Source organism: Ranitomeya variabilis, chromosome 2, assembly GCF_051348905.1.
Source record: "Ranitomeya variabilis isolate aRanVar5 chromosome 2, aRanVar5.hap1, whole genome shotgun sequence".
Taxonomy (NCBI): domain Eukaryota; kingdom Metazoa; phylum Chordata; class Amphibia; order Anura; family Dendrobatidae; genus Ranitomeya; species Ranitomeya variabilis.
In genome coordinates this window covers 24,317,743-24,333,500 of record NC_135233.1, presented here as the reverse complement: position 1 = coordinate 24,333,500, position 15,758 = coordinate 24,317,743, and the positions used below count along the sequence as shown (strand labels likewise).

General features: G+C 44.7%; 1 protein-coding gene across 8 annotated transcripts in view; it reads left to right on the top strand.

Moving 5' to 3' along the window:
• LOC143804231 (calpain-13-like) overlaps positions 1-15,758 on the top strand; it is a 193,043-nt gene that overhangs the window by 140,120 nt on the left and 37,165 nt on the right. For 5 of the 8 annotated variants that reach the window (XM_077282120.1, XM_077282122.1, XM_077282119.1 and 2 more), the window contains 2 exons: positions 1,791-1,856; positions 15,007-15,075. The exons of 2 other annotated variants lie outside the window; for them this stretch is intronic. In XM_077282120.1, the coding sequence (XP_077138235.1) occupies positions 1,791-1,856; positions 15,007-15,075 (135 nt within the window). The remainder of the gene's footprint in view (positions 1-1,790; positions 1,857-15,006; positions 15,076-15,758) is intronic. One more of the 8 variants, XM_077282121.1, reaches the window with a different exon arrangement.

Below are 15,758 nucleotides of genomic sequence, written 5' to 3'. Positions count from 1 at the left end.
ATACACACTGTTAGGATTCCCTCACACTGGTGTAAATCGGGACGATTATGCTAATCACACAGGGATCAAACTGTGCAGGAGAGAATCGCAGCACAGGTGTGGAGAAGATGGAAAACGTAACTTCTCCATCTTCTCCATTGTCTGTGTCTGAGGATAGCGGTCTGCACTCGGATGACATCCGATTGTTTCACACGCACCTTTATCTGTATTCCGGAGCCACTCGCAGCATGCTGACATTTTTTTCTCATTCCGAATCGATGTGAGAAAAAACAACTCTGATCAGCTCTGCCCCGTAGTATAACATTGGAGCGAGTGCTATCCAAAAAATATCTGAGCGCACTCGGCTGCGTTATACGCCAATGTGAGCGAGCCCTTAAACTGAGGAATTCCTATTCCATTCTGGCTTTTTTATGATGTTGATTAAACTTGTGTCGTCTTCTACTACTTTCAAATGTAGATACTTACATCCATCTTGGTGCTGGTCATCTTCCTTTTTTTATTTCATCTGTTTGAATCGATCCATAATTGTCTTCTTCTGCAATGAATTGTATCTTCTCAGATGCAGACAGATATTAAATTGAGATATTATGTGTATTATTATTTGTTTTATTATTGTATTGTTAACAATAATACAATAATAATAATAATAATACAAATGTTAATAATAATGATAATTAAATTTGTTATTATAATAATAAATTATAATACACATATAATATTACAAATAATACAACAATAACTCAAATGATAATATTTGTAATAATGATGATAATAATAATAATACAATACTAACACCATAATACAAAAAACAATAATGATAATATTTGTATATTATTATTATTGTATCCTTATTATTTATATTATTATTAATTTGTATTTTCATTGGTACATTTGGTCAGATGACTTTTTTCTTTTTTGCATGTGTATCATCAAAGAGATTTTTGAAAGTTTTTCCTATCAAAGTTAAAGGGATTGTCCATGGCAGTAATTAATTGAAGTGATAGTCCTATCAGGCTGTGCGCCCACGTTGCGTTTTTTAAGGGTTTCCGCCGCATTTTTACACTGCGGAAATGCTTAAAAAACGTTAACAAAATGCATCCCATTAATTGTAATTGTATTCCGCAATTGCTGTGCATATTTCCGCAGCGGAATCGCATCACGGAAAAATACGCAGTATGTTCATTAATTTTGCAGAATCGCGACGATTCCGCCTCCATAGACTTGTATTGGGACGCATGTCAAAAAACGAATGAAAAACGTGACAAACGCGAGACAAAAACGCAACAAAATCCGCATGCGTTTTTCCTGGCAAGGGTGTGCGGTTTTGATGAGGAAACATCTGCTTCTATTCTGCAACGTGAGCACATAGCCTTAAAAACAAAACAAACAAACAAAAAAACGATATGCTCACCACCTCACTTTTCTTCCACACTGATGCTTAAATTCCTCCAGCAGTTTCCTTACGTCATCCTCATGTGACCTCTGCAGCCAAACAGCGGCCACTGATTGGCTGCAGCCATGAGGCTCTGTCGGAACAGGAGTGGCCACTAAACGGCAGCAGTGCCCACGTTGTGAATGGAGGTGACACAGGGTTAGGGTTAGTGGTGTTCAATAAGTGCCAGGTCTGGTAGGTGACATCCATGGACTCCTTCGTACAATAAAACATTGCAGTGAGCAAAAATTGATCTCCATTAAAGGGGCTTGTTCTTTTGTTCGGTGGCCCGATATGGCTCTAATAATAACGCTATGCTGGAATGTATTACTGTATGTGCGTTTTTGTGTGATTGTAGATATTCAGACATTGAATCATCAAGTGAAAGGATTCGAGCACTTCGCTCCAGCAGTATCCCAGCCCAGTAAGTGTCAGACAAGTCACTTCTTGGCTCATATGCCTTTAATTCGCCCTAGGTTATATCCGTGGAGCTCCCACTTACCTGTGATTCTGCTACAATTAGCACTCACTATTACATTTGTCCATTCACATGGATTATACAAGATACTAACGGAAATGCTTTACATAGGTAGCAGCCAGACACTGCAGTAATGAGATGCAAAACAATTACATATGCCTAAAATTTAATTTGTCAACAGGTTTTTGCTACCCCATCTGAGAGCAGCATAATATAGGGACAGAGATTCTGATTCCAGCGATGTGTCACTTACCGAGCTGTCTGCTCCAGCTTTGATAAAAATCCGTGTTTTTCTCTTCGCCACGACAGCACCCACTGAGAGAGGGGATCCGCCCCTAGGAACAGGAAACCCTATGGAGAGATAAAAGGGGCGGTCCCCCTCGCTCCCACAGTTTGGTTTCCTGTTCCTACGGGAATCCATGGAGAGAAGAGGATGCCCAGCCTGGTGTTGTGAATTTGGATTCTGGGCTCCCCCGGTGGCCGCTTGTGGAATTGGACTTGTCATCCTCTTTCCTGTTTCACCTGATTCCATCAGTAGTGGGTGTCGCTATTTAAGCTCATTTCTCTGGTGGTTTCTTGCCGGTCAACAATGTTATCTGATGCCTCTCAGTGCTTGTTCCTGCTTCTAGACAACTACTGATAAGTTGGACTTTTGTCCATGTTTTGTTTTGCCTATTTGTTCCAGTTCGCAGCTGAAGTTTTGTTACTGTGTCTGGAAAGCTCTCGTCGATCAGGGATTGCTACTCTGGCGTTATGAGTTAATGCCAGAGTTTAAGGTAATCTCTGGATGGTGTTTTGTTAGTATTTTTCTGCTGACCATGAAAGTATACTATCTGTCTTCTGCTATCTAGTAAGCGGACCTCAAATTTGCTAAGACTATTTTCCTGCTGCGTTTGTTGTTTCATCTGAACTCACCGTCATTATATGTGGGGGGCTACTGTCTTCTTTGGAATATTTCTCTAGAGGTGAGCCAGGTCTTATATTTCCCTCTGCTAGCTATTTAGGTCTTAGGCCAGAGCTGGGCATCTAGCGATAAATAGGAAATGCTACCTGGCTATTTCTAGTTGCGCGGCAGGCTTAGTTCATGGTCAGTATAGTTCCATCTTCCGAGAGCTTGTCCCTCTATAGGCTTGCTATGATCTCTGCCTGCAGAGATCATGATAGTTTGACCGGCCACTAAAGTGTTAAAGACCCAGGTTGAGAAAGGAGAGTTATAAGAAGTCTGCTGGAATTTTTTTTTTTTTTTTTTTTCCTCCAGTCTGCCTTGCTGCAGTCTTTTTTCTCTCTCTCCTCCTAATCTCTGTATGCTCTGTGTGCACCTGATAATAATGGATCTCCAGAGTGTAACTGCGGGTTTGAATAATCTCATCACGAAAGTACAAAATTTACAAGATTTTGTAGTACATGCTCCGGTATCTGAGCCGAGAATTCCTTTGCCGGAGTTCTTCACAGGGAATAGAGCTAGCTTCCAGAATTTCCGAAACAATTGTAAGCTTTATTTGTCCCTGAAGTCTCGTTCAGCTGGAGACCCTGCTCAGCAGGTTAGGATTGTGATTTCCTTGCTCAGGGGTGACCCTCAAGATTGGGCCTTCTCATTGCCAGCAGGGGATCCTGCGTTACGCGATGTGGATGCGTTTTTTCTGGCCTTGGGCTTGCTTTATGAGGAACCTCATTTGGAACTTCAGGCAGAAAAAACTTTGATGGCACTATCTCAGGGGCAAGACGAAGCTGAAGTTTTCTGCCAAAAATTCCGTAAATGGTCTGTGCTTACTCAGTGGAATGAGTGCGCCTTGGCGGCAACTTTCAGAGAAGGTCTCTCTGATGCCGTTAAGGATGTTATGGTGGGGTTCCCTTTGCCTGCAGGTCTGAATGAGTCCATGACAATGGCTATTCAGATTGATAGGCGTCTGCGGGAGCGCAAACCGATGCACCATCTGGCGGTGTCTATGGAAAAGACGCCAGAAAGTATGCAGTGTGATAGAATTCTGTCCAGGAGCGAGCGACAGAATTTTAGACGGAAGAATGGATTGTGTTTCTATTGTGGGGATTCTACTCATGTTATATCGGCATGCTCTAGGCGTACAAAGAAGCTTGATAAGTCTGTTTCCATTGGCACCATTCAGTCTAAGTTTATTTTGTCTGTAACCCTGATTTGCTCTTTGTCATCCATTGCCACGGACGCCTATGTTGACTCTGGCGCCGCTCTGAGTCTTATGGATTGGTCCTTTGCCAATCGTTGTGGTTTTGATTTAGAGCCTTTGGAGACTCTTATTCCTCTGAAGGGGATTGACTCCACCCCTTTGGCTAATAATAAACCACAATACTGGACACAAGTAACCATGCGTATCAATCCGGATCACCAGGAGATTATTCGTTTCCTGGTGCTGTATAATTTACATGACGATTTGGTACTGGGATTGCCATGGTTGCAGTCTCACAACCCAGTCTTGGACTGGAGAGCTATGTCTGTGTTGAGCTGGGGATGTAAGGGTATTCATGGGGACGTACCTTTGGTTTCTATTTCGTCGTCCATTCCCTCTGAAGTCCCTGAGTTCCTCTCTGATTATCAAGACGTCTTTGACGAACCCAAGCTTGGGTCGTTACCTCCGCACCGTGAGTGCGATTGTGCCATAGATTTGATACCGGGTTGTAAATATCCAAAGGGTCGTTTGTTTAATTTGTCTGTGCCGGAACATGCTGCTATGCGGGAATATATAAAGGAGTCTTTGGAAAAGGGACATATTCGTCCATCTTCTTCTCCCTTGGGAGCTGGGTTTTTCTTTGTCTCAAAAAAAGACGGCTCTTTGAGACCATGTATTGATTATCGGCTTCTGAATAAGATCACTGTTAAGTATCAATACCCATTGCCATTGCTTACTGATTTGTTTGCTCGTATAGAGGGTGCTAAGTGGTTCTCTAAAATTGATCTTCGTGGGGCGTATAATTTGGTGCGGATCAGGCAGGGGGATGAGTGGAAGACCGCATTTAATACGCCCGAGGGCCACTTTGAGTATTTGGTCATGCCTTTTGGTCTTTCTAATGCCCCTTCAGTTTTCCAGTCTTTTATGCATGATATTTTCCGCGATTTTCTGGATAAATTTATGATAATATATCTGGATGATATTCTGATTTTTTCTGATGACTGGGACTCTCATGTCCAGCAGGTCAGGAGAGTTTTTCAGGTTCTGCGGTCTAATTCTTTATGTGTGAAGGGGTCTAAGTGCGTTTTTGGGGTCCAGAAAATTTCCTTTTTGGGGTATATTTTTTCTCCCTCTTCCATTGAGATGGATCCCGTCAAGGTGCAAGCTATTTGTGACTGGACTCAGCCCTCCTCTCTTAAGGGTCTTCAGAGATTTTTGGGCTTTGCCAACTTTTACCGCCGATTTATTGCTGGTTTTTCGGATGTCGTTAAACCACTGACTGATTTGACCAGACAAGGCGCTGATGTTGCTAATTGGTCCCCTCATGCTGTAGAGGCCTTTCAGGAGCTTAAGCGCCGTTTTGCCTCTGCCCCTGTGTTGCGTCAGCCTGATGTGAATCTGCCTTTTCAGGTTGAGGTTGACGCTTCGGAGATCGGAGCTGGGGCAGTGTTGTCGCAGAAAGGTTCCGACTGCTCCGTCATTAGGCCTTGTGCCTTCTTTTCTCGCAAATTTTCGCCCGCAGAGCGGAATTATGATGTTGGGAATCGGGAGCTTTTGGCCATGAAGTGGGCGTTTGAGGAGTGGCGCCATTGGCTCGAGGGGGCTAGGCATCAGGTGGTGGTATTGACTGACCACAAAAATTTGATTTATCTTGAGACTGCCAGACGCCTGAATCCTAGACAGGCGCGCTGGTCTTTATTTTTTTCTCGCTTTAATTTTGTGGTGTCATACCTACCGGGTTCTAAGAATGTTAAGGCAGATGCCCTTTCTAGGAGTTTTGACCCGGACTCTCCTGGTAATTCTGAACCCACAGGTATCCTTAGGGAGGGAGTAATTTTGTCGGCCGTTTCTCCTGATCTGCGGCGGTCCTTGCAAGAGTTTCAGGCGGATAGACCGGATCGTTGTCCGCCTGATAGACTGTTTGTTCCGGATGATTGGACCAGCAGAGTCATCTCTGAGGTACATTCTTCTGCATTGGCAGGTCATCCCGGAATTTTTGGTACCAGGGATTTGGTGGCAAGATCCTTCTGGTGGCCTTCTCTGTCACGAGATGTGCGAGTCTTTGTGCAGTCATGTGACGTTTGTGCTCGGGCCAAGTCTTGTAGTTCTCGGGCTAGCGGACTGCTGTTGCCCTTGCCTATTCCTAAGAGGCCTTGGACACACATCTCGATGGATTTTATTTCAGATCTGCCTGTTTCCCAGAAGATGTCTGTCATCTGGGTGGTCTGTGACCGTTTCTCTAAAATGGTCCATTTGGTTCCTCTGCCCAAGTTGCCTTCTTCTTCTGAGTTGGTTCCTCTGTTTTTTCAGAATGTTGTCCGATTGCACGGTATTCCTGAGAATATTGTTTCTGACAGAGGTACCCAATTTGTGTCTAGATTTTGGCGGGCATTCTGTGCTAGGATGGGCATAGATTTGTCTTTTTCATCTGCTTTTCACCCTCAGACTAATGGCCAGACCGAGCGGACTAATCAGACCCTTGAGACATATCTGAGGTGTTTTGTCTCTGCTGACCAGGATGATTGGGTTGCTTTTTTGCCATTGGCAGAGTTCGCCCTCAATAATCGGGCCAGTTCTTCCACCTTGGTGTCCCCGTTTTTCTGTAATTCGGGGTTTCACCCTCGATTTTCCTCCGGTCAGGTGGAATCCTCGGATTGTCCTGGAGTGGATGCGGTGGTGGAGAGATTGCATCACATCTGGGGGCTGGTTATGGACAATTTGAAGTTGTCACAGGAGAAGACTCAGCGTTTTGCCAACCGTCATCGTCGTGTTGGTTCTCGGCTTTGTGTTGGAGATTTAGTGTGGTTGTCTTCTCGTTTTGTCCCTATGAGGGTCTCTTCTCCTAAGTTTAAACCTCGGTTCATCGGCCCTTATAGAATATTGGAGATTCTTAATCCTGTTTCTTTCCGTTTGGACCTCCCTGCGTCCTTTTCCATTCATAACGTTTTTCATCGGTCGTTATTGCGCAGGTATGAGGTACCTGTTGTACCTTCTGTTGAGCCTCCTGCTCCGGTGTTGGTTGAGGGTGAGTTGGAGTACGTTGTGGAGAAAATTTTGGACTCTCGTGTTTCCAGACGGAAACTCCAGTATCTGGTCAACTGGAAGGGTTACGGCCAGGAGGATAATTCTTGGGTCAATGCATCTGATGTTCATGCTTCTGATCTTGTTCGTGCCTTCCATAGGGCTCATCCTGGTCGCCCTGGTGGATCTGGTGAGGGTTCGGTGCCCCCTCCTTGAGGGGGGGGTACTGTTGTGAATTTGGATTCTGGGCTCCCCCGGTGGCCGCTTGTGGAATTGGACTTGTCATCCTCTTTCCTGTTTCACCTGATTCCATCAGTAGTGGGTGTCGCTATTTAAGCTCATTTCTCTGGTGGTTTCTTGCCGGTCAACAATGTTATCTGATGCCTCTCAGTGCTTGTTCCTGCTTCTAGACAACTACTGATAAGTTGGACTTTTGTCCATGTTTTGTTTTGCCTATTTGTTCCAGTTCGCAGCTGAAGTTTTGTTACTGTGTCTGGAAAGCTCTCGTCGATCAGGGATTGCTACTCTGGCGTTATGAGTTAATGCCAGAGTTTAAGGTAATCTCTGGATGGTGTTTTGTTAGTATTTTTCTGCTGACCATGAAAGTATACTATCTGTCTTCTGCTATCTAGTAAGCGGACCTCAAATTTGCTAAGACTATTTTCCTGCTGCGTTTGTTGTTTCATCTGAACTCACCGTCATTATATGTGGGGGGCTACTGTCTTCTTTGGAATATTTCTCTAGAGGTGAGCCAGGTCTTATATTTCCCTCTGCTAGCTATTTAGGTCTTAGGCCAGAGCTGGGCATCTAGCGATAAATAGGAAATGCTACCTGGCTATTTCTAGTTGCGCGGCAGGCTTAGTTCATGGTCAGTATAGTTCCATCTTCCGAGAGCTTGTCCCTCTATAGGCTTGCTATGATCTCTGCCTGCAGAGATCATGACAGCCTGGATGCCGCTTGCGCGGTTTACCTTAGGGGACGGCAAGGGCTCCAGAGCTGGAAGCAGCGTCGGGGGTCCTGCTTCGGTTTCCCCCCTCTGCTGGCAGACGCCGTGAGGCCAGGACGGTGGTTGCTGGCTCACGGGATTCCAGCCGGTTTTTCGTCTGCGGGAGCAACGCTGTGGTGAGGTTAGCGTCGCGCCGTCCTCGGCGGACGCATATGCAGCATGGAGCCCCAGTGTATTCCCCCGGAAGTACAGGTAAACTTCCGGGGTGATGGAGGAGGAGGACAGCGCCTGCGCTGACACCGGCAGCAGCGCAGGCCCATACAGTATGGCCGCGACCCGGAAGTGACTAGCGCTTCCGGGTACAACCGGAAGAAGATGGCGGCCCCCATATGAAAGGACGCCGGCGATAACGCTCCGGCGTCCACTATGGATTCTGCGCCGGACGCTGTGATGTCTTCGTTAGAAGCCACCGCATCCACTCCACGCAGCCATACCAGCACCAGCCGCTCTAAGCAGAGCGGATCTTCTAGGAAGAGCAAGTCGGATCGTGCCATTCCTCAACCCGTGCCTCAGTCTCCTCCTCATCAGCCGGTACCTTCACACAGCTTCACTGGGTGAGTGTATATCTACCCTATTTAGGCTGATTATTGTTCCCTCTCCCTCACACCCTAGGCCAAAAAGACGGAAAAAACGAAACACAGACAGTGTGCGTTATGTCTCCAGCCCCTTCCAGATAGTCATAAAAAGAGGCTTTGTAAACCGTGTATTGACTCTACCCTACGGGAAGAAGCCTCCGTTAAATCGGAAGACATTAGGGTCATGATTAGAGAAGAACTACGAGCCCTACATAGTTCTGTCAAAGAGCCGCGTACTAGAGGAAAAAAGGGGTACGTTTCCCCTATATCTGACCAGTCGTCTGATAGAGAAAATGCAGACTCTGATATTTCCCGTGAATACGTTTCCTCAGATGAGGACCAAAATACATGCTTTCCCACCGACAGCATTGATAACCTGGTAAAATCAGTCTGCAACACCATGGGCATTGAAGATTCTAAGGTCCCTAAAACGCAGCAGGATATCATGTTCGCTGGTCTGTCAGAAAAGAAAAGACCCTCCTTTCCGGTAATAGCGGCAGTAAAAGATCTAATCAAGAAAGAGTGGGAAAGCCAGGGGCAAAGGGGTTTACCTCCAACCTCAAAAAGACGTTATCCATTTAATGATGATGAGTTCTCATTATGGTCAAAAGCCCCGAAGGTGGATGCAGCAGTGGCATCCACATCCAAAAAATCCTCACTGCCCGTGGAGGATTCGGGCTCATTACAAGACCCACTGGACCGTAAAACCGACACTCTTTTAAAAAGAGCCTGGGAGTCATGTACGGGAGCCTTTAGGCCGGCAATATCGGCTACATGCACCGCCAGGTCCATGCTAGTCTGGCTAAATGACCTGGAAGAGGGACTAAAAAGCGGTCTCTCTAGAGACAAATTAATATCCTCTATACCTTTGATTAGAGGGGCTACAGCCTTCCTGGCGGACTCATCTGCTGACTCCATACGCTTGGCGGCCAAATCAGCGGGACTCACGAATGCAGCACGTAGAGCCCTGTGGCTTAAGGGATGGAAGGGGGATCCCCAAACAAAATCTAAATTGTGTGGCCTCCCATGTCAGGGTGAGTACCTGTTTGGTACTAAACTAGACGAGATCTTAACTAAAGCGGGAGAGAGAAAAAAGGGCTTCCCTAATGTTAATTACCTTCCATCCTATAGGAGAGCGTTCCGGAAGCCAGTGTTTAATAAAAGGAAAGATTTTAAGAACCAGGACCGCTGGGCCACTAGAGACACCAAACAAAGGGGTGCATTCTTCGGGAAGCGCCCTTTCAAACCTGAGGACAAACCCCGTTAGAGCGGATCTACCTGTGGGAGGTAGATTATCCTCCTTCGCAGATAAATGGCGGCTGATAACATCAAATAGTTGGGCAAATGATCTTGTCACCTCCGGCTTAAAATTAAGATTTTCCCGAGTCCCTCCGGACTCATTTCTATTGACTTCATTAAAATCTCAATCACAACAGGAGGCATTGGAACAGGAAGTAATGAGTCTTCTGTCCAAGGGGGTATTGGTGGAAGTTCCACTTCTTCAGGAGGGCAAAGGGTTTTACTCCCCGTTATTTCTAATACCAAAACCGGATGGATCATTTAGAACCATTATAAACCTTAAAAAATTAAACACCTTCTTAGAGAATCAAACCTTTAAAATGGAGTCTATCCGTTCCACCATAAAACTCCTGTTTCCCCATTGCTTCATGACGGTTCTGGACTTGAAAGATGCGTATTACCATCTCCCAATCTTTAAAAAACATCAACAATATCTCCGCGTGGCGGTTGTCATAAAAGGATATATACGGCACTTTCAGTACACAGCAATGCCCTTTGGACTGTCAATTGCTCCAAGGGTATTCACTAAACTAATGTCAGAGGTCATGTCATTTCTAAGATTAAAAGACACCCTCATAATCCCATACCTAGACGACCTTCTAGTAGTAGGAAAATCCCCCTCACAATGTCAACAAAGATTAAGTCACATGATTTCATCCTTGCAGAACTTAGGATGGATAATAAATTGGGAAAAATCTAGGTTAATCCCAACGACTCGACAGGTATTTTTGGGGATCATATTAGACTCTATAACTCAAAGGTGTTTTCTCCCAGAATCTAAACAGATGACGGTGAGGAATAAAGTTCAGTCTATACTAGATAAACCTATAATTTCCCTTCGGGAGGGTATGTCCTTACTTGGCTCCTTCACGTCATGTATACCAGCGGTTCCATGGGCCCAGTTCCACTCGAGGTGCTTACAGTATGCAATTTTAAATGAGGAGATAAAATTACATGGCCGATTAGACGGTAAAATTTCCCTTTCTAGTGACGTAATCCAATCTCTAACCTGGTGGTTACAACCAGATCATCTAATTATCGGGGTTCCCTGGGAGGTTAAACCCTCAAACATAATATTTACGGATGCCAGCCCTCATGGTTGGGGGGCACACTTGGGGAACCAGGTTGTCCAGGGGCTGTGGTCGGTTTCGGAATTAGACGACTCATCAAATAAAAAAGAACTAAAAGCCATCTATCATGCCCTATGTGAATTCCTCCCACAGTTGCACGGAACACATACCAGGGTTCTCTCAGACAACATGACATCAGTGGCTTACGTCAACCATCAAGGCGGAACGAGATCAGGCACTCTCATGTCTATAGCCGAAAACATCTTGACTATAGCCGAAAATCATCTTCTGTCCTTATCAGCACTTCATGTCCGAGGGATAGACAACGCGAAAGCAGACTTTCTCAGTCGTCATACCCTCCATCAGGGGGAGTGGGTGTTAAATCGTCGGATATTCAGTATGATAACTATAAAATGGGGTACACCCGACATAGATCTCTTTGCCACAAGAGACAACAGGCAAGTAAAAACATTCGCCTCAATGTTTCGAACAGACAACCCCGATGTTCTCGACGCCCTCCAGATTCCATGGACATTTCAGAAGGCATATGCCTTTCCCCCGATGGTTCTTCTTCCAACGGTCATCAGGAAGATAAGAGAGGACAGAGCGAGTGTGATATTGATCGCTCCATTCTGGCCAAAGAGACCATGGTTTTCCCTGCTCAGAGCCATGTCCATCTCGGATCCATGGATTCTCCCAGAGAATCAAGATCTGCTTTCCCAGGGGCCCTTCAACCACCCTCATGTGAAGGGTCTGCGGTTGACAGCCTGGGATTTGAGAGGCAGCTGTTAAAACTAAGGGGCTTCTCTGATAAATTAATCGATACCCTATTGCTGAGTAGGAAAAGATCCACTACATCGATCTATGTAAGAGTATGGAAAAAATTTTTAAGCCTCTATCCCTCAGCCTTGTCAAATGAAATTCCAGTCCCTATTATTCTTGAATTTCTCCAAAGAGGACGTGATTTAGGCCTCTCAGTTAACACCTTAAAAGTGCATGTTTCAGCGCTAGGGGCTTTATATAGTCACAACGTTGCAGGAGATAGATGGATATCCAGATTCATCTCAGCCTGCCAGAGAGCAGAACCAGTCCATATCCCCAACTCACCTCCTTGGGATGTTAATCTGGTCCTTGAAGCCTTGACAAACCATCCGTTTGAGCCTCTAGATTCTGCTCACATTAAATATGTCTCCCTCAAGACTGCTCTTCTTGTCGCCTTAGTATCGGCAAGAAGGGTAAGTGACATACAGGCGCTATCAGTAGATCCTCCATTTATGTCAATATTGCCAGATAGGATTGTCCTAAAAACAGACCCTTCCTACTTGCCTAAGATGTGTACTAAATTCCATAGATCTCAAGAAATCCTTCTTCCTACCTTCTATAATAACCCTACGAATCAGGAGGAAGAAAAGTACCATACTTTAGATGTGAGAAGGGCTGTGATAACCTATCTAGACAGGACTAGTCCCTGGAGGAAGAGCAGGGCTCTCTTTGTTTCCTTCCAGGGTCAAAGAAAAGGAGCTGGTGTTACCAAAGGCACATTATCCCGATGGATTCGGGAGGCGATATACCTGGCCTATTCGTCTAAAGGGGTAGATCCACCTGAGACTGTAAAGGCACATTCCACCCGGGCGATATCATCATCCTGGGCAGAGCGGGCAGAGGTTCCAATAGAACTCATATGTAAGGCCGCAACCTGGTCGTCTCCTACTACCTTCTATAGTCACTATAGACTAGATCTATCTGCCTCCACTGACCTGTGTTTCGGTAGATCAGTTCTTAACACGATAATCCCCCCCAAATAACTGTCTCTGAAAGTCTCTCAGTGGGTGCTGTCGTGGCGAAGAGAAAACACCGGATTACGTACCGGTAATGCTCTTTTATAGAGCCACGACAGCACCCCTTCACTTCCCTCCCTTATATATTAGTTTGCATATGAGCACGGATAAGGGTGATTGGTTCTTGTAAATATTAGTAGTTTAAGATAAAATGATAATAAATTGCCTACTAATACTGGTGGGCGGTTCCTCGCAATCTCTGTAACCCAAACTGTGGGAGCGAGGGGGACCGCCCCTTTTATCTCTCCATAGGGTTTCCTGTTCCTAGGGGCGGATCCCCTCTCTCAGTGGGTGCTGTCGTGGCTCTATAAAAGAGCATTACCGGTACGTAATCCGGTGTTTCTCTGCTTCAGATCCAGCAGATCTCTGAATGCTGACCTCAGTATAACCCCGCCCAAGCACTGATTGGCAGATTTCTGCCTATGTACAGTGTACACAGAAAACTGCCAATCAGTGGTGGAGGCGTGGTTGGACTACATGCAGCAGGTTTACTATTCCTCCAGTGATGATCTCCTGCAGATAAAACTATAATTTTATCAAAACTACAGTAAGCTGCCCAACGAGTGACACATCACTCGAATCAGGGTTTTTGTCCCTATATTACACACTGCTCTTCGATTAGGTTGCAGAAACCTGGTCACAAATTCCCTTTTGATGGAAACTGACAATATAAAAAGTACTAGTTGGCAAGTGCAAAATTTTAGCAAATTGGTTGTCGGGGCGCAGGCAATTTCAGGAAAATCAAGCTGGTCAAATGTTAATGTATTTAATGAGATGATGAAAACCGAGAGGTATTTATATATGTAGATTGGTAATACAATAAATTGGTTTGATAAGTAGAGGCTAAAAAAATGTCTTGAGGTTGCCACCTGCAGGTAATTTGACCTTTGAAATGGTGAATCATTTGTGTGTGTCGGTGGAGTATAAACGGAGCAAGTGTGCAGCTGAATAGGCAGTGCATGTTTACAAATGTGTTTGCATATGTGACTCACCTGCAGTGTTCTGTGCAATCCTCCAATGTGCCTGAAATCGGCTGGGCAAGGAGTTTGGAAAGCTGGAAAGCCCCCAAGGCAAATGTTAGGATTTGTTTGTGATGTCTGTAAGCAGCTTTGCGGTATTGTGCTTTGGGGTAGTGTGGTGCCACCTGCAGGTCATTTTTCCTTACTCAAGGTTTATGAAAATTAATGTTTAAACTGTATTTAGTGATCTCATCGTGGATGTGTGGTTTGTTTGGCTATTTTCTTGCAGAAGGGGGCAAGTTTACCTTTCAAATGGTGTATCATTTGTGTGTGTTGGTGCAGTATGAACGCAGATACAAAGTAATCACTGAAAAAGAGTGTTTATAAATAATAATATAGAAGGATTAACTAATAAGTAATAGAACTGCATTTGTAGCAAAACTGGGTTGGAAATTAGTTCACGTGCAGGATCTGTGGACCTAACACAAGGCCCTTCTGTGTCTTTATGGAAAACACCCAGCACCATAATGGAGAGCCTAGCTTGCTACAAGGCCTTTCTTTTCCTGGCAGTGGCTCTATCTACTAATGTCCTTACACTTTCAGAACACCCTCAGAAAATAACACAAGGGTGTAACAACTGGCATTATGTCAGTCTTGTCTCATGATTGCAAAGATATTGAGAGACTCATCAATTGGATTTGACTCCTGACAACCATGTGACCGCACCTCCTTTCTTGTTAGTTTTTGATGGTATCCATCCATATTGTATCCTCATTTTCTCCATCCTTCAGCTGAAATTGCCTTTGTCCTTCATGGCTTTGGTCATTCTCTCCTTCTTTTCACTTCAACTCTTTAAAAACCTCCATAATTGTCTTCCCGTATGAGTTATTACGTCTTCGTAGAATCAGAGATCTTCATTTTGCTTCATTGTATTTCCATTTGAAGATTTAGTCTTTATTTGGTCATTTACCCTCCTGGTTTTTGTTTTGTTTTATTTTTTTTATTTTTCTTGTGTCAACAATTTTACATCTGAACATTTTTGCAAAAATCAAAGTTAAAAAGATCTCCATAAAAGGTACCACTTCTTATGGATGTTGACCTCATATCTATTTTAAAAATACAGCTACTCTGGAATATATCATGTGTTCTGGAATATATTATGTGTGGTTTTTTTTGTGTAATTCTAGATTTTCAGACAATGCAGCAATGTTAAGTGAAAGGTTTCAAGACCTTTACTACAGGCGCTCCTCATTACAGTAAGTATCAGATAAGTGGGACTCTGGTTACTACTAACGGACAAGCCGCGACATTGGGTATTCAGGAGGTCCGAGTTCAAAAGCCAGGAGGTTACGTCATAGACAGGGGTGAGACAAAGGTGTAGTCAAGGCACAGTCCGGGGTCAGAATTCCAAGAAGGTAGTGGATCACGTCAAAAGGGCTAAGTAAATACAAGAACAAAGGCAAATCTGAGGTCAAGCAACAAAGATCAGAATACAAGACTAGGAGCAAAGAGCGCATATATAGCTCCTGAGCAAAGATACAACTGGCAGCAATCTAAGGTGGAGCGCTGACTAAATAACCAGATAATTACTCTGAACAAGAGACGCATGGATGATGCACACCCTGGTCCTGATTGGATGGCTAAACTGTCACTCAAGACACTGACACATCACCAAGCTGACAGCTCAGAACGCCCCAGTCCGGGATTGGACAGCAAAACTGTCATTCACTGTAATCAGACACCCTGATAGCAGGAATCGTGGCAGTATCCCCTTTTCTAGGGGGGTCACTGGACCTGCAGGTTTCCCATGAAACCTAAGATGGAAGGCCCTGATCAGGTGATCAGCCTTTACAGAATGAGCTGAAACCCAGGATCTCCTCTCAGGTCTGTATCCCCTCCTATGAACAAAATATTGGAGAGAATTTCAGACCCTCCAAGA